This window comes from Taurulus bubalis (assembly GCF_910589615.1).
Source record: "Taurulus bubalis genome assembly, chromosome: 8".
NCBI classification, from domain to species: domain Eukaryota; kingdom Metazoa; phylum Chordata; class Actinopteri; order Perciformes; family Cottidae; genus Taurulus; species Taurulus bubalis.
In genome coordinates, this window is record NC_136596.1 from 9,350,207 (window position 1) to 9,368,648 (window position 18,442).

Genomic DNA, 18,442 nt, shown 5'->3' on the forward strand with positions numbered 1-18,442 from the left:
GAACATGTGAAAAAACTAACATACGCACACAAATAAGAAAACCTCAGTCAAGTCAAATTTCCAACTGCTCAGAACTTTTATTTCGAGGGAAATCAGGGTTAAAATAAAATTAAAATATAAAATTTAGATGGGCAAATCAGTCTTAAAGGTAAGGGGTTGACTGACATAAGGAGAGTCGGCAGCCCTCCAGAAAGAGGGAAGGAGAAAAACAGGAAGCTACAAAATTAAGTTTGGGGGATGAGCCTGGTCATTCAAAAAGTTATGTATAAAAAAGAGAAAAAAAGGACATAACAGATGCAATTAGTTATTATAAACCCCACCCCCATCTGAAATGTCCTCATTCACAATCAGTGCAATAGCTCTCCTTTTCTGGTTTCTTAGAGGTTTAAGATAACGTCTATACTTCACTCGCTCTCACTATTATCGTCTCATTCTGTCTTAATGTAACATCTATTCCTGCAGTTTTGAAAAAAGTAAACAAAAAGTCCTTCAAAAATAAAATGCAGCAACGACATTTGATGTTCTACTATTACATATACAGTATATATATATTTATATATATATATATATATAAATATACATACATAAATATCTTACATGTACAACCAATTTTGAAAAGGGAGGGAAAGAGAACCCAAAAGACTTGAGGATGAGGACTAGTGGAGGTGGGGGAGCAGGGTTGCTCATTGTGAGGGTAGTGTGTCTTTCTTTTTTGTTTTAACTTTACACACGCGCACACACACACACACACACGCGCACACACGCACACACAGCCTTTTGGGAGTGAGAATTGGGAAGCATTCCTCAGTTGGCCCAGTAGGGGGAGCTGCCATAGTTGGACTTGCTGCCTTGGGTCTTCTGCTGCATGCTGCTGGACTGATTGCGCTGACCAGGACCACCCTGCGGAGAAAAAAGAAAAGCCCAGTAAGTCACTAATGTTTGAAACAATGCATCCAACAGGTGTATTTAAATATTAGTTATATTTATTGGCCCTATACAGCTGCATGAATGTTATCAGGGACCTTTGGAGGGGCTCAACTTCACCAGCAAAACCCACAGGGATCCACAGATCCAGTTTTGGTCACTGATGTGGTTTAAGCCCCTTGAGGAAGTATTGAGGGCCCAAAACCATCAAGGGAAAGCTTGCAGTGTTGACTGCTACTGGTGGCTGCTAAGCAAAGTATTTTAAGCGCCTGACTTTTTGGTTCTTGAGGGAAAACGTTCCTGGGACTATTAGAAAAGGCCTATTGCGTCGCTGAAGTTAATGCACAGGAGCAGCTTTGTTTGCCCACCTACATCTGCGGATCTATTCAGAAAAAATAGGTTTCAAATAAAATAGGCAAAGCGACAGATTAACACTTCAATGATGCAACCTTATGTGGGCAGAATGTGATGTCTGCAAAGACAATTCAGTTTACCTGTCCGTCCTGTGTGAGGTGATGGTGCAGCAGCTGAGAGTGGGGCTGTTGATGCGGTGGCAGGATGTGCAGGAAGGGAGCAGGGGCATAGCCAGGAGCACCCCCAGGGTTCAGGGGCCCTGTCCCCCCCAGTGCTGAAGGCAGGCTGAAGGGAGGTGGTGTCCCCGTGTGGAAGCCCTGCTTATCAAATGACTGGGCATAACCAAGAGAAGACACAGGAGCTTAAAATTGTGAATAACTTGATTGCGTACATGCATGTAAAACGGGTTTAGAAATTTAAAAATGTCAATTTAATTTAGCTTTCAATAAATATCTTTTACCAATGCAAACATGTTTCTGTATCCAAATCTACAACTTAAGTTAATGGTCTAATCAGGGTGATTTGCAGACATTTTCCAGTTCTGATGAAACATATTTGCTGAAAAGGTCACTTGTGTTATCATAAGACTTATTATCTATCATCAAGCCAACAGGACATCAAGTTACTTACTTGAGTTTTGCTGTAGATTGAGCCTCCCATGTCAGGTACTCCTCCACTGGTACCTGACCCCGACAGTCCTGGTGCTGAGACGAGAATGAAAAGAAGGGAATAGGAAAGGGGTAAAGAAAAGAAAAAGATTGGAATGTAAGAGGGAAGAAAGCAAAAAAAGAGAAAGAAAACAACAAGGAAAAGCAAAGGAGTTAAGGGATAAGAAGCACATCTGTGTCACTTCACTGATTGTTGAATATCAAGCACTGAATGTTCCAAGTCCACTGTTAGTAGGAGGGGGGCCAGCCAGTAGGAGGAAGCATATTAAGTGAGGTGCATATTTCTCACCCTATTCATTTATTTTATGTGCACGTCAAGGTGCAGTCACACATATGCAAATACACACCTCCCTCCAGAACACTCTTGACTGTAGAATCATCTGCAATTGTGAGTACATCTGTTTTTCCCCACAGGGAAATGCCCGCTAACTTTGACTGTGTTGTTAGAGTGTGCGCACATGTGTTGTGTGTGTACCTTTCCCTGGGCCGCTGCCCGCTGACTTGGCCTGTGACTGGACAGAGCCTCCGTACCCTCCCTTACTGTACTCCCCACCGTGGGCTTGAGACAGGTCATCAAAGGCTGAAGGAGGAGGAGGAGTACAGAAAAAGAGAGGCACAGCGAGCAAAGGAGAAAGAGAGGTAAGGTCGGAAGAAAAAGACAGGAAACGGATAACGTGAAGAGAAGAATAGGACGAGGAAAGAGAATGGAGGAGAAAAGAGAGGGGGGCAGGGGGGAGAGAGAGGCAGTAAGGTAACCTGACTAAAACGGCAGCTGTGTCTATATTGAGCCGTGTCCAACTTCAGCAGGGGGTTTGAGCTATGCATGCAGCACAAGCAAAAAAAAACACAGGCCTGATTCCACACGCACATGCAGCATTGGATGTACATGAATAATATGTAGGACATCTAATTCTCGTTTGCATCCCTCTACACTGTCCACAGCTTATTTCTGCCGAGGTCTCTGTACACACACACACACACACACACACACACACACACACACCTCTACATCCCAATACATGTACTCCTAAAAAACTGTTACTATTATGATGACAAAGTAATTCCTGCTGAACTCTTGAACTTTTACAAGACAGCTAGCGTGTGTACTTTTGAGCAACACCAGAAACTAGTAATGGGGTCATCAGTGGGTGATCTGACCAAACTGTTGATGTTGACCAAGTCACCTTCTCAGCTACTTTTCGTGGGAAGTTGCTGTGATAGTTTGGCCGTATTTATAATTTAAAGGTAAACTGGTGTTGTCATAGTTCATATCAATTCAAAAGCTGAATTAAAGCTTTTGAATATAATCTTCACATGGAAACTTTTTATCACTCGTCTGAAAACAACATCAGTCAGAGCATCAACAGAGACAGTCTTCTTGTTTTGCCCTGGTCTTACCTGTGCCATATGCATGCTGTCCGTAACTGGGCTGATGCTGTTGGTGATACTGATTGGAAGGGTTGGCCAGTCCCATTGCAGTTTGCTTGGCCGAAGCAGGAGGCACAAAGACGGTGGGGCCGTACTGGAAAGCCGAGGGAACCCCCGGCACACCGGCATAGTATGGCAGACCTGTAAAATACGATGTTTAAAATAAATAAAAATCCAGCGCAATAAAAGCAGATTGCTAGGGAACTGTATTTAAGCAACAATGATGACACAGGCTCTTGTGCAGAGCAGGCACAGTTATATTAATACATTTTACACAAATGTACTTTGTCTCGATAAAAGTTATGTAAAATCACTTCTACTTAACTATAAAATAGTGATGCCATAGGTTGCTCTTTTTGAAAGGTGTACATTTGAGGATTTTTTTAATAGCTCAAGTACTCTTTGCATATTTCAACAGACTCCTTAGAAACATTTAAACAAGCCAAAAATAACGAGAGAGAAGATGGTAGCTTGGAATTTGCATTCAGAGTAAATGCTAAGTTCGTGGATGAGTTTCCTGGAAATAACGGACAACATCCCCATCATTAAACATCTTTTTCCTTACCAGTGTATCCGTAGCCTGGGGGCAGAGGGGGATTGAGGAAGGCCTGGTTCTGCGTTTGCTGGCCCTGCCCCTGTGATCCTGCCTGTGGGGCCTGCTGGGACTGGGACTGCACCCCGGCTGTAGACATGCTGGTTGGGGGAGCAGGAGATGACGAATCATTCCTGCCAAACTTTGTCGCTTCACCTGATCAGAAAATGACAGCAGAGAAGTTGAAAATCTCCATTTTGATCCAATCCACGATGCTGAACATAATATGCTGAAGTGCAACATTGAAAGACATAAATTAAATGAAGTGGTGTCAATTGCTCAGTGTGAGCATGAAGTAACATAATGCAGTAGACTTATCAATCACCTCAACATTTCACTTACCAGAATATGGATTATTAACCAGGGTCTCTCTTCCAGGCATAGTAGGTGTAGTACCAGGGAATGTCATACCATAATAATCCTGTAAGGAAAGAGGAAACATTTTTCATTGCCCTTTCCTTTCATCTTAGACTGCTACTTTTGGAATTTTTGTGATATTGCCAGAGAGGATACATATGTGTGGTTATGTTACTTAAAAGGCAGCAGGAATGTAACATACAGGGAAACACATTTGAAAGCCAATAACTGAACCAAAACACTAGAGTCACAGTAATATGCAGCAGGGTACAGGGCTTACCATAGGAAGGCGAGACTGCAGCATTTGCAAGTCCTCGTAACCATAGATCTGCTGTTCAAATAATAAGGGAGAAAGAAAAAAAACGGTGATAATAAAGAACCACTTTGAAGTCCCTGTTGCCTGCAAACTCAACTTTAGTTTTATGCTTCACCCATTTTAAGCTTCTACTCTGCTTCAATCAGTGTCTCAGTGCGTTTCATAAATGTCATGTTTGATCAGAACCTACTAAAAACAGTCATCAACACTGAGAATCTATAGAATAAGGAGTGAGCACACTGCCATAATAGTTCTTTTTTTATACATATGAAATCTTAAAAATTGGCAATGCTAATTTAGAATGCATTTTTCTGACTGATAGTTGAACCCTGTTAACTGATCATTAACCGTTAAACGACAAGATTAGTGCCGTGCACACAGGGGTACTGGGGTTGAAGTGCCTAAAAAGCTTAAGCTGTACACGTACTATTTGTTAATGAATGCATGCCACAACTCCCCCAGGAAAATGCTCAACAGTTCTGGTAAAGGTCATTTCTTATGATGCCATCCATTTCTCTCGATTAAATTCTTTCCCTTTCCCTTTTATATAAATATTGGTTACCGGGTAAGCAGGGAGCAAGCCACCAGGGCCCATAATGTACTGGTTGGCCAGGAGAGGTGGCACTCCTTGGGCCAAGTTGGGAGGAGCTTTACCTGGCAAAAAGAATACAAAAAAAATTGACATTACATAATATATGGGCATTAATCAAGTTATTTGGTAAATTACATTTGTACATAACTTTGTTAAATTTGTATAAATGTGTATGGTCTTAGTTGAGTGTTCAAATAAATTGATTACAAGAGGAATTGACCGTCGCTATGCCCCGCCCCTCGCTGCAACTCTACAAAACTGTTCGAGCTACCACTGAGCCCACAGTGTTACTTACTGCACTACCTGCATACATGTTATCTAACAAACTACTCCATCACCTGGTGATCGAGTCAAAAAACAAAAAGGAGAACGTGTATACATTCAGTATACCTTCAGTAGCTTGCATAGCACTGAAGTGCTAACGCTAGTTAATGCTGTGCTAACATACTCTGCTACATTTAGCTCCACAGGTTTTAACATAGAAACATAACGTTTCACCTGCTTACGTCTCCTTCCAACCTCTGTGGGTAACGAGTAGCACCATCACAACGTTTAACCACGACTACCTCGAAAACCACTGACCCAATCTAAAAATGAAGACTGGTCTGATGATGAGTCTATGGAGCCGAGTCGTATAGGTCAGAGCTGGCCAATGCCATCAGTGCTCAGTTGAATTAGAGGGGCTGGACTTAGCGGAGGGTCAAATCTTTTTTTAAGATGATATAATCTATTATTTCAAAGAATCTTCTGTAAATGAGTTCCTGTGTTATGGTGATGTGATTCCTGTGTAAACCTATGAGCCTACCAGAATTGGTGAGCAGGGGTGCCGTGCGGCTGCCTGCAGCTGAGAGTGTGACATTTGTGCCATTAGGAGTTAGTCCAGGCGCTCCACATGGGTGCAGACCATTGGTGATTGAGCTGCTAACCAGGGGAGCTGAAGGACTTGAATCGACAGCTTGGCTGGGCGACGATGAAAAGGCATGGAGGTTGCCACTACTATTGTGCTCCACATTACTTATCTGGTGTTAACAGGACAAGAGCAGAAAATGTGTGAGGAGAGAAGGAGCATGTTTTTTTTCAAACCATCAGAGATTAGCAGAAATGAAAGTCCTGCACTCAAACAACCCAACTGCACAATAATAAGTGTCTCGATTTTTCAGCAAATAAGTCATATCATTTTATTGCCACATCTGCAGAGTGATATTATAATAAACGTGTGTCTGTATGCAAGCATGTACACACTTACCGTGAGGGAGGAGCTTGTGGCAAGAGCAGATCCCGTTGAGTGAGTACTGGTCACATGACTAGAGAGAGTAAAAGTATTCTGTTAGACTGCTTAAATCTGATAAAAACGACAAAAGTTATTTTTCAAGGAAACATGAGCAAGAGCATGTCCACATAAAATATTTAGGATATGGGCTTGTAACCAGTGTTCCCTCTAAGCTGCACGCAATAGATTTTTCAGACCGCGCACATTTTTCTGACCGCACAAACGATTTTTTTCAGGGGTTAAAAATCTTTTTTGCGCCAGTGTTTCTGAGATAGGAGTGAGCCATCTTCACAATAAGATCTTTGATGTGACGTGTCGAATCTTCTTGGCCAATCAGCGTCCCGTTTCTCGACATGCGCTCTCTGTACCTCTGCTAGCGCTCTGCCTCCGTTAGCACCCCCCACCCCCGCTGTCCTCCGGGCGCCAGGAGTGAAGCTCGCCCAGAGCGCCACATGAGCTAGGGCCGGCGCTGTTTAGGCTCCTCTTGGCGGGCCCTGCTCCAGCAGCTATAGGCTACCATGGCGAAAAGAAAGGCAGAGCAGGTGCCCCAGAAAAAGGTCTGCCTAACGTTCAAACATGAGTGGCTAAATGAAATAGTCCAAACTGACACAGGTAGGATGAAACTTTCAGACATATTTAAATATGAATAATATGAAGTTATTAAATTGTTTATATAGGCTAGCTTTAAGAAAAATGACACCATGTCAATTTAATAGGCCTATAATTATTGTTTATAATTACTGCATTAGCATTTTTCTTTCAATGAAGTTCCACTTAAATGTTGTACCTGCTGAGAAATGACTAAACACCTTTGATACTTGTATTTTTTTATATATATATATATATATATATATATATATATATATATATATATATATATATATATATATATATATATATATATATATATATATCATTATCAGTCATAACCTCCCCTTATTGAAGTTCAACAAAGATCCTTTAAGTTCAACTAAACTGACTGGTAAAACACCATCATTAAAATGTTCCCAAAGTCCAGCCATTATAAAGGATATTGAATAAATATCAACCTTGTATACATATTGATGCATTTGCTGTCATCTCTATGAATCCCCTATGGCTAACGCAGGCTTGTGGTCATTTTTTGGCAGATCGCGTGGTTGCGAATTGCTCAGAGTGCTGAAATGTGCGCTCGGAAACATTTTTTTTTGCTCAGTGCTGAAAAGCATTAGAGGGAACATTGCTTGTAACCATCACTATATCGAGACAAAATGACAAATAAATCAATGTGCAATATAAAAAGCCACGTTATGCCTGAAGCATCCCTTACCTGCCGAGCGAGTGAATGGATGTTGAGTGGGATGGTGTGACTGCAGGGGAGGGGATGTGGTGGCCAGTGTCACTCGTCATAACGGGAGACTCCGTTTTGACTGTTCTAGCTGTTTTAAAAGAAAATGAATTTGATGTAAATCATTTTGTTGAGGTTAACTGTTAGAGGAATAAAAGAATGAAATGCAATGAATAAAACAAAGTTGGTCAAGACTGATGCTTGGTCTTTCTCAAACCAGCTTTCACTGAAAGGACTCTTTCCACTTTATATCTGATGCATTTAGAGACCAGTATTTATCATATTGACTTGATTGGCCACTCCATTTGCCTAGTGTACTTACTGTCCTGTGTGCTCTGTGTCTTCATGCCACTGTAGCCATTCTATGAGGGGAGGAAATGATCAAAGTTTTAGCGTTCAGCTTTTTGTCAGGTATTAAGCAGCGATTGAGACATGACAGTGAAATCAACAGTGGTTAATATCCTCTTTTCATTTGGGTCACTTATGTGTACACAGATAACATATTTATCCTCACTGTGAGAGCAGCAGCTGAGGAGACATCTTTGGTCTGAGAGAAGCCCAGATGAGGTGGCAGGGACCTTTGGCCACTGCTCTCCACACGGCTGGCTGCGGAAGAGGCTGTAGAAGAGGGTGGTGCAGCTGCACTGGGAAGACCCATGGAGGGAGAGGGTGTGGCACTGGGTAAGCCCAAGGATGGTGAGGGGAAGTTGGGATCCGATACAGCTAATGGTAAGGTGCTCATGTGGTCACTGTTCACAGGACAGAGAGAAAAGAAGATGGGGAAAGATGAACATTCAGAAAATGTTTCAGAAGGAGATAAATTATTACTCGCTTAATTTAAAACAAACCAGCAGTTTTTAGATGTAGATCAGCTAAAATACAGATATCAACCTCCAAATCCTTTCATCTCCCCAATAATGGTTTGCCCATAGATGGTCTGTGATTTCAATGGCTCAAGAGTTCATGCTTAACAGATGCACAAATATGTACAAATTCCTCATAAGACAAATCTAGGCCTCACACCCAAACTTCCCCATGTGCTCTCAAACACACGCACCTCACAGATCCTGGCTTGGAGAACAGGCTGCTCTGTGGCTGCTGTGTATTAACAACAGTGGGAACAGGCATGGATACATGAGCTGCTGGAGCTGGACCCTGAGTCAGGGCTTGCTCCCTGACCTGCTCCGTCTGTGCCATGTCTACCGTTCCACTACCAGCCTCAGACCCAAAGTCAAGCGCGCCAAACTGAACATTCAGGCCAAATATATCTGCAGAGCCTGGCATCTCCACTGCTGACGATGGGATCTGAGAAGACAAGGAAGGAATTAAGCATTATTTAGCTGATCTACATTTATCAATTATTATTATTTTCATGCCATGTATAACACTTTTTATTATAATATTTATATCAAGTTGTTAAAGTGTGTAACTGTATTTTCAGCCAAAAATGAATGCTGATGATCACCGGCTAATGCTTAGTCCAAACACATGAGATCGATATATCGAAAAAGGACTGTATCCTACTCCTGTGTTTTATTAACTAGATATCGCCGATTATGAGAGGTGAAGTCATAAGTGGAGTTTAAAACATGAGAAAACTATTTTATTCAGTCTATCCCTACCACATATAGGGCCCTAAGAAATCAGTTTTTAATCATCAAAACATAGCAGCAGTTGGTTTTCTGTTGATTCAGCTTAGTATACTCCTGGCAGGCAAAACAGATTCTTTTTTAGAAATGGCCATATTTGGTAAGATTCCAGGATAAGCCTTGATATACAAAATATTAAATTCTGCGGTTCCATCAGTGTTTTGCACATCACTGAAATAATTGGGTTGACGCATAGCTGGTTGTTTTGTCAAGTATGAGAGAATAGATTAATTATAACACGTAACATTGTTCTTTTTGCATTGGAGGTTATCTCACTTGTTTTGTCTGATAAAAGGGTTCAGATATCAGAAGAGCTTACCTTTGAGGAAGGAGGTACTCTGCGTCTCTGAGTCTTTAGCTGCCGCTGAGGGGGTTCTGTGACAGAATGATCCATACATGTAAACTTCCCTCCTGGAGAAGCTCCATCTCTTAAATATTGGACGGAGGACTCGTGACCTGTAAGAGATTGACGTTGTCATTAGAAGGAGCAAAATAATTGTCAGAGCAAGACAAAATGACAATGGAAATATTGTCTTAGAATATATGTGTCTTTGATATAAGCATTGTAACTATCTTAGCCTTCACTTTTAGCGAATTATTTTTCATCTTGTTTTCCATGTGTGTTGCAGTCCACAAACAAGGCAGAAGGAAAATGTACGTGCTTGCACTCATTTCAGCAATTGTGGTTATTGAACAGCTCAGGGGTCATGAAGAATAATCTACTGCTGCTGCTGCTGGTATTCATTCATTCATTTATTATTGTATATATAGTTTTCTCAGCCGATTCTGATATATTAAAAGTCTGACTTGCCAATTTCAATTTTTTTGGGCACTTTGATTTTTGTACCAAGAACCATAATTAACAGTACGGTTCCACTAACTTTTTTCACCACTGTCCTGAAAAGCAGTGGAAAAGTCAATTCCAAACTGGTCAGTTTCCACAGCCAATTGATATGTACATCAACATACTTTTTTGGCAGTGTGACACTGTCCTGCAGCCCTACCTGGTGGTGTGGGGACCTGTGGAGCATGAGACTGGCCGAGAGGATCTGTGGAGGGAAGGATGGAGGACTGTTGTTGCCTCTGAGCCAGCTGGCTGAGCACTGCTGATGGCTCTGGTTGAAGCTTCATCTCCACTAGAGAGATTTGAGATAAATATGTATTCATATACGTATTGTAGCACTGAACCTTGTGCATTGTCATCAAGAACAATTAGTTAAGGTTTAGTCATGTCATTGATTTCTTATTTATTTTGAGAAATGGAAACTTACTGTGTTGGGCAGTAACAGGGCCAGTCTCTGCTCTCCGAGCCTTGACTTCTAAAGATGGAGAGCACGCTGGAACAGGGTTCTGTATTGGAGGCGGCCCTGCATCTTTGGAAACACTAATGTTGCTGGCGTTGGCCAACATCTGACTGGCTCTCTGACCAAGCCGAGGGCCGTTGAGCTGCTCTGATGTCCTGATGTCGGAGGCAGGCGTGGGCTTAGGCGCATTTAGGGACCCAAAACCAGAACCCAGGACTGAGGACTGAGAGAAGCAAAACAAGAACTGAATATACCAGTAGAAAGCACATAAACACTGTAATGCATTTGCTGGTGCTTGCATGTGTGTGCATGTACCAGTGCAGCATGTGCATAGGTGGTACTAGCAGAGGCGGCATGGGCGTAGCTGTTGGCTGTGGCGTGTGCGTAGCTGTGTGTTGCAGTGCGTCCATTGTGATGGGAATTGGTAAACACCAGGCTTTGGCCTAAATGCTCGGCTGAGGGGCCATCGACTATTGCTCCCAAGTCAGAGTCCATAGGACTCCCTACAGCCACTCCAGCCTTCGGCAGTAGACCAGCCCGGTCTGAACTGAGGAGCAGAAGATGAAAGCAGGAAGAATGGGGGGTGGTGGAAGAAAAGAGGGGTGTGAGCAGGAGGGATAATAAGGAGAAGATAACCACACAGATCAAATAAAATGTTACTCTCGAAAATAAAGCCTGTTTTCTATCGTTGAAGTTGACTGGACTTTAGGCAGGATGGCTTACTTGGGTCCAGGTGTGATGTGGTTTGCTGGAGGGGAGGAGGCAGTGAATACTTTGGTCTCAGACAACTGTGAAAAAGGACAGGAAGTGCAAACAAAAGCATCCATCAGATTATTTTTTTTTAATATATATATATATATATATATATATATATATATATATATATATATATATATATATATATATATATATATATATATATATATATATATATATATATATATATATATATATATATACATACATACACGTGATGTACTTTATATCAACAACCATTGAAATGACCACTGACTCTTAACCGATCGTATTTAGTCGACTTCTCTAAAGGTTATGCAGGCCAGTACAAAATGAAAGCAAGTTACCAAACTTTGTGTAAACCCTCAATCTGAAGCAACGCAAACCCATTTCACATAATTAAAAAGTCCTTACGTCCTCATTCCAGTCCTCTGCAGCCCAGTCTTCCACATTGCCTTCCCATGTTCCTAAAAACACAGAGCAGCCAAGTTAGTGTTGCCTTGTTCACTGCTACTTATGATATGTTCTCGGCAACTATTAACCACAACAAGCACTGAAACAAAATATAGAACCCTATATGGTTTCATATAAAAACACCCTCAAAATAAAAGCCTTTGAAGCCAAAATAGTCATTTGCCCATTTCTGAATTAATTTATTCAGCACCTAGTGGCCTAAATTTGGAATTTCTTCCTGAATTGAGGCAAATTAACTAGACTAGGGCAAATACATTTAAGTTGACAATTAAGCCATTCTACAGCATCAAAACGTAATATCTTATTTTCCTTACCAGTTCCCTCAGCTGTTTCATTTCCATCCCATGCATCCTGGCGAGCTCGGGAGTTAGCCGAGTAGTCAGCAGGATTGAAGATGCTGAAAGTAAAGCGCGGAGAGAAGAGGGAAACATAAGGACAACTGAAGAGCATAGCATCTGGTCTTAAGTTGTCTCATTCAGTAGTGAATGAGGAGATTCAGAAATGTAATTTATCCACATTTGTTTTTTTTAGATATGTGCTTGTAATCACCATCACCATCTCCTGATCCTACTTCAGGTTTTAAGGTTTACACTAAACACACATTCTTACCCCATTCCCTGAGTAGAGAACCTGGTACCAGCAGCTGCCCTTCCTCTACCACGAACCTCTGCCCCTGAGGACACACACACAAAACAACCAGATGACCTCGGCTGACTGGTCCTTTTCAGCCTCAACTCTTCATTGTGCACTTTTTGTTCACTGAAAAAAAGTGATTTGTTTGTCATTTAACTTGCAAAGCATTAGACATTATCATGGTTGACTTTTGTTTGAAAAAAATAGCCCTGTACATGTGTTTAAGTTTCTTTTCTATTATATTTTTGTACCTATGTTTTCTTGAAAATGTGGCACTGCTTTAGGATTGCAGTCAATAAGTAAATTAATACAGTGCAATGTCAGTAAAACACTTCAGAATGATATCACATTGCAAAATCGGTGGCGTCAAAACAGAGGTAACAGTTAGATAAGCTGTTTTAATAAGCCAAAATATCTGCTTTTGGCAAAATAATATCTTGAAGTCAAGATTTTAACTTTAAACATTCAACAGCCATACATTAAGACAAGCCACACAAATACATGCATTTCTCAAGTCAAGCATAACCAGCCAATAGACAGATTGTTTTCTGAACCAGGCCTTGATTGACCTCACCATTCTTCGAGCACTTGTCGTTACAAAAAACAGTCTACAAATCCAGTCAATCGCTCTGCCTTTTCACCCTCTCCAATCGATGATATCCCTCGCCCCACTAAACATACACGTAAGCAGCTGCAGGGACTCAGCGCATTCCACACATGTTGAGTGGTGCAATACCCTAAATGCCAGTAGATACAAATAGATATGTTGCCAGCCACATCAACATGCTGAACAACATCCGAGACAATTCCCTATCTAAACATCACAGCGAACAAAAAACAGATGATATTACAATTTGCTTAAATTGTGCAAATGGAGGTTGAGAACACTGTGCCTAAGGAAAACATCTAAGCATTTTTTAGAAATAGGACAAACTGGGAGCTATAGGTACCCATTTTTCATTAATCTTTGTAGAGTACAACGTTGCCATTTAGTTAGCAAAGAGACCAAATATACAAAGTATTCAATAAACTAGAGGTTTAATTTTTTGCATTTCTCACCTCTGCCCCGCCCTCTGCGTCCACGGTCTCCTCCTCTCTCCCCGGGAGCCACCTCAAACCCATTCTCCTCTAGCCGTCCTGGAATCCAACAAGAAACAGAGGTACGAACTCATTAACACTGAAGTGAGAAAGATCTGAGCCTATTTAAATAAACCCACTGGGATTTCAAAGTTAAAGAAATAAGAAAAGTTGAATGAAAAATCCATATAATACAAAAAATAAGCTTGTCAAAGATGCTTCAAATACAGAGAACACAATTGCAATCCAGACAGGACAAACATCTTTTTAATTTCTTACCTCCGCGCCCTCGGCTGATGCCTCTGCCTCTCCTGTTAGACACCCCACGTCCGCGACTTGCCTCCCTCTCTCCTTTCTTCTCCCTGCTCTCCTTTATCTCTGAGGGTCCTCCTTCTTTCCCAAGGGCACGCTTCTTCCCCACAGTTTCCCAGGAGGTCTGACAAGTAAACACGAGAATGAGGTTGACTAAATACATAAATAGATTATAGGTATATTGTCATGAAAACGTTGCAGAGGAAATGATACAAGATGTGAACACAAGCATAAAATGTATATATGAATATGTTTGTGCATGTGTACATAGACTCTTACTATATCAGCGGTGCTCTCAAGGAGAAAATTGATGGCTCTGTTTACATCTTCATTGCAGTCATGGAGGGCTACCATGCACTCATCTTGAGTTTTCCCAGTTACCTCAATAAGCTGTGTGCGCAAAACAAAAATACAGCATTGAGTTAGATCACCATTTGATTCAATTAAGGGTCCCAATGTCCAAGAATTCCAGAAAGAAATACTGGTGATCCAGAAAAGACATTTGTCTAAAAGTGTGTACATGAACAAACACATTACCTGTTTGACTTTGTCTTCAAAGTCAGCATCATTTTTGTCGTAGAACATTTGGGCTAAAAGAATCTGTTCAGCTGTGGCCTGGTAAACAAATAGCTCAGTTAGAAATAATACAACAGGAACCTGGGTTCTTGTCATATTCAAACAATAAATCAGCAGGGCTGAACACTGACTTTTCAAAGAAGCCACACTGGCTAGCAGGCAGTTTTTGCCTGATAATATGGTCACCATATATATTTTTTAGATTAAGATACTATGACGTTATACATCTGCATAGTTAAAATGTAATACTTCTTTATGACAATAACCAAGCAAAAATCCTTCCCTTGTAGTTTATGTTTTAATTGATACATATCAGAATTTGAAATCTTTGTGTGATCAGTTAACGTGTCCACACTCAATTCCTGGTATACAAAACACCGGTAGGTGCAGCTGTGGTCATAATCGTCAAAGATCCCTAAAAAATGTTTGCTGGTTCATCTATTCCCTCTATTTTTGTGTGTGCTAATTCTCACACCCATTGGCTCTTCAGCTTTAAAGAGACACCAACATAAGCTTGTCCACCATCTCTACAATCAGAGAGGACCTGTCTTAATTCTACTTAGACAGTTGAATCAACTCCTACGTAGCACTGAAGAGACGACGCTGCACACATTGCTTTCCCTACTATGTTAAGAATTAGTTGCCAACCATTACCCCATAACCCTGCATCTTATGCCACATTCTATTTACGTATTTCAATGAAAGATGCTACAATCTGGGCAACGGTATCCAATGTAGGATGTATCTTCCCAACCTTTAAGTGTGAAATTACATTTTACATTCATTTAAAATAACGTTACTTTCAATTATCAGCATAACATTCAAAACTAAGTGATGAAACCTTTTATTTTGCTAAAAAATAAAAAAAGACCGACTATATTCAATTGAGCAGAACAATTAGGCCCAACTGCGACTCTGTACAATGGTGACAACCAACCTGTGGCTGTGTTGTTTGTGTGGTCGTGGACAGCGTTCCATCCCGAGTCCCCCGGGCTTGATTGCTGACCACTGAAGTCATCATTTACAGTATATACAAAACAATGTATGTACAAAATAGAAAAATCTGGGAGAAAGGGGACAGAGACAAAGTGAAATTACAAATACATGTGAGATGGGTTAATTGAATCACAATTCCTAATCAAATATAATACTGAATAAATGTCCAATTCCAGTACAATGAACTGAATGTGCGCAGCAAACTCAGTGTTGTCAAGTATACCATGTAAGACTATAAACCCATCTGTCGCCCCCCACCACCCCAGTTAAATTTAGCAGGCCAAAAGGGGACTGTCCGGGTGTCAACTTACAACCCTCCTTCAGTCTCCCACACAAAAACACAGCGAGTTTACACCACCATATGCTATGGGCATTATTAATGATAGCACTTTATCCATTGATAAAAATCAGGTTAGCGACAAATATTCGTAATTTGAGCAAAGGTAATAAGTAACCTAACAAAGGAAGCGGGGCTCTGTGCCAGACAACTGTCTATGGAAATCGAAAGCACAATTGTGTCTGTTGAACCCACAATTACTGAGGGATAGATCAGATTACTTATGGTTATTAGTTCTAGCTAATAATACTACCAACTGACTACTTGTCAGCATGGGAACAAAGCAAATGAGATCCACCGGCTGTGATCATATTGCCTTATAACCGTATGTTGGCTGACAGAAAACGCACGGTTAAGGTCAGCTGTATGACGTAACGTTAGCAACTCATCCGTATTTTCCATTAGAGTTAATCTCTAGTTAGCTAACGTGCATTATGGCTGACCCGTAACCTTATTTAGATGAACGTTTCGAGAATCTCGGCTGAAACCTGAGCCGATGACGTTCACATCAGCGCCAGCTCGTCGACTGACGTTAGCTCGCGCTAGCTGTAGCTCGGCTACCGCTCGTCTTTGTTCCGACTCACACCTTCAAAACGTCACGTTGTAATGGAAAGCTATCAGCAGCGTGGCCGTACGATTAGTCAACATGTAGCTAAGCGAGTCAGATCGCTCGTCGGATAGACCCAACGACACGGGAACGGAAAAAAATAAACAAAGTGCGACGACGTACCCTTTGTGTTCACCAAGAGAAAAGCTAAGTCAGACGTAAATTTAGGTAAAGTTCGCAGCAGGCGAACATACAATAAAACTGACAAACGTGTTCAATTAACCTGAACATTTACAACGACCAGTGTCTAAAGCTATGTGCTCGGAATGCAACACGGTATGTGGGGGAGAAAAGTTGTCGACAAACGCGTGGCCCGTTCGTGTTAAGCTACGACCGATATCACCAGCAGGCCGACTGCCCGGCATGTGAACGGCCCGTCCGCATACAATGAATGCATCACGACAGTAACTTACGGATACAGCGCTGGTTACTTAGCGAGCTAGTTAGCTAGCCACCGAAGAGGACGAAAGGTTTCTCTGAATCTACCGATCGGTTTACCTCAAATTCATGTAAAAGTTATACTATAAGATACTTGTGTCGTTCAAGTGGCTTTTGTATTGACAACATTAGCACAACACATCGTAATATTTCTTTTACCTGCTAACACGCTTCGCTCAGCCAGCCGCAGCAGATGCTGTCACGTGACCCACCGCGCCGTTGTTTAACGTTCTGAGGCCAACACTGCCAACCAAAACCCACCGAGCTGGTCAGGTGGTTTAACGCCGTAACCTTACGTGCGCGTTCCCGTCTGGGTGCGCGCTTCGCTTTATTGTTTCCAGTCTGAGAACGGGTGAAAACCTTTCTCACACATCATGTGGTGATTTATCCATATGTAGAAAACCCCCCACATATGTAAACGTATGATCATGTGAGATCAGATATAGCCTTCATGTGATGGGTTATGATTTAATTGATCTTTTGTTCAAGAAGGAGTTTCTAAAGAAACATCGTTTTTCTTTTCTTGATCTATAACAGGTCCAGTGAGTTTCTTCGATGATGGTGTAATACTAGATGCGACCCACTGAATTCGCATTGTCTTTATAAACTGGCATCTCACATTCAAATTGTATTCACCCGTTTACTCTGAGCTTTGTTTTTTGTGGAATATATACATTTTCATATTAAAGGCAATTTGAATAGGCAAATAGACTAGGTAAAAACAACATTTGTACACTCCCCTACTCAAATAATAAGCAAATCACCACTTCCTGATATAAATATTTCACAACACAGACATATTCAGGCAAATTTTATTAAATCTTAAACCCGTAGAACTTTGTTCCAAAAACAAATACCCTCAACGCCTCAGCTGAAAAAACAAAAAATACACCAAATAGCCTAATTGCTTTGAAAGACAAAAGGCGTACAATTTCTAAACATAAAATACAATAGCACTACACTTGTCACATGTCCAGTAAATAGCTCAGTAGATAACCTGACTTCAAGTTTGAAGTAAGGTATACAAAAACTCAAGTCAGAATTGAGGGATTTAGAACAGAATGTCTCAAATTATCATGTGCTGTGTTTTCTCAAGATCAGTAGTTTTTTAAGACCAAGAAAAGGAAAGACCAAAGCTGATACATTATTATCAGTCTGATACAATGAGAAAATCTGAAGATTGGGCTAAGACTGGGTTTGGAAAAGAATAAACCTTTTGGATTAGGTTAAACAAAAAGATAAAGTAGGCTACACAAATAGCAGCAATTAAAACAACCTCATTTCTTAAAAAACAGTGATCCAAGTTTTCACAGTTGTGTAATACATCTCCATTTCAAGATGAACTTGATCAATTATTATTAAAAAAAAATAAATGTGTAAGAATGTCATAATATATTATAATGATCTGAATCATTATGTTTCCAGCACTGAGGATCGAAGATGAAAAAATAACAACCCCACACCAACGCGTAAGAA

At 41.0% G+C, this 18,442-nt stretch overlaps 1 protein-coding gene across 4 annotated transcripts; it reads right to left on the reverse strand.

Moving 5' to 3' along the window:
* Positions 1-52: 52 nt before the first annotated feature.
* On the reverse strand, positions 53-17,180 carry LOC306740423 (ubiquitin-associated protein 2-like). 4 transcript variants are annotated; one of them, XM_079222574.1, is made up of 30 exons: positions 17,126-17,180; positions 15,526-15,651; positions 14,550-14,627; positions 14,292-14,402; positions 13,980-14,136; positions 13,683-13,760; positions 12,600-12,663; positions 12,305-12,387; positions 11,931-11,983; positions 11,505-11,569; positions 11,097-11,328; positions 10,749-11,004; positions 10,482-10,613; positions 9,797-9,933; positions 8,886-9,133; positions 8,343-8,577; positions 8,151-8,190; positions 7,811-7,919; positions 6,478-6,535; positions 6,037-6,250; positions 5,202-5,293; positions 4,604-4,651; positions 4,309-4,387; positions 3,940-4,122; positions 3,345-3,515; positions 2,422-2,526; positions 2,294-2,326; positions 1,909-1,982; positions 1,419-1,610; positions 53-900 (listed from the first exon to the last, which is right to left on the reverse strand). In XM_079222574.1, exons 2-30 carry the CDS (start codon positions 15,607-15,609, stop codon positions 805-807), a joined length of 3,507 nt encoding a protein of 1,168 aa, XP_079078700.1. In that variant the 5' UTR covers positions 15,610-15,651; positions 17,126-17,180; the 3' UTR covers positions 53-804. The 4 variants fall into 4 exon arrangements, with proteins under 4 accessions (XP_079078700.1, XP_079078699.1, XP_079078701.1 ...); XM_079222573.1 differs by having other exon boundaries at positions 4,604-4,654; XM_079222575.1 differs by lacking the exon at positions 2,294-2,326 and having other exon boundaries at positions 4,604-4,654.
* Between the last annotated feature and the right edge of the window lie 1,262 nt (positions 17,181-18,442).

Bases quoted from the DNA above. Each gene is read 5' to 3' on its own strand.
- LOC306740423 (XM_079222573.1), bottom strand. From the start codon at position 15,609: ATGATGACTTCAGTGGTCAGCAATCAAGCCCGGGGGACTCGGGATGGA. The intron at 8,191-8,342 runs GTGAGGATAAAT...CTCCCCTCATAG, and splicing joins CCTCAGCTGCTGCTCTCACA to AATGGCTACAGTGGCATGAA. The intron at 4,655-5,201 runs GTAACCAATATT...TTATTTGAACAG, and splicing joins GCTTGCTCCCTGCTTACCCG to CAGATCTATGGTTACGAGGA.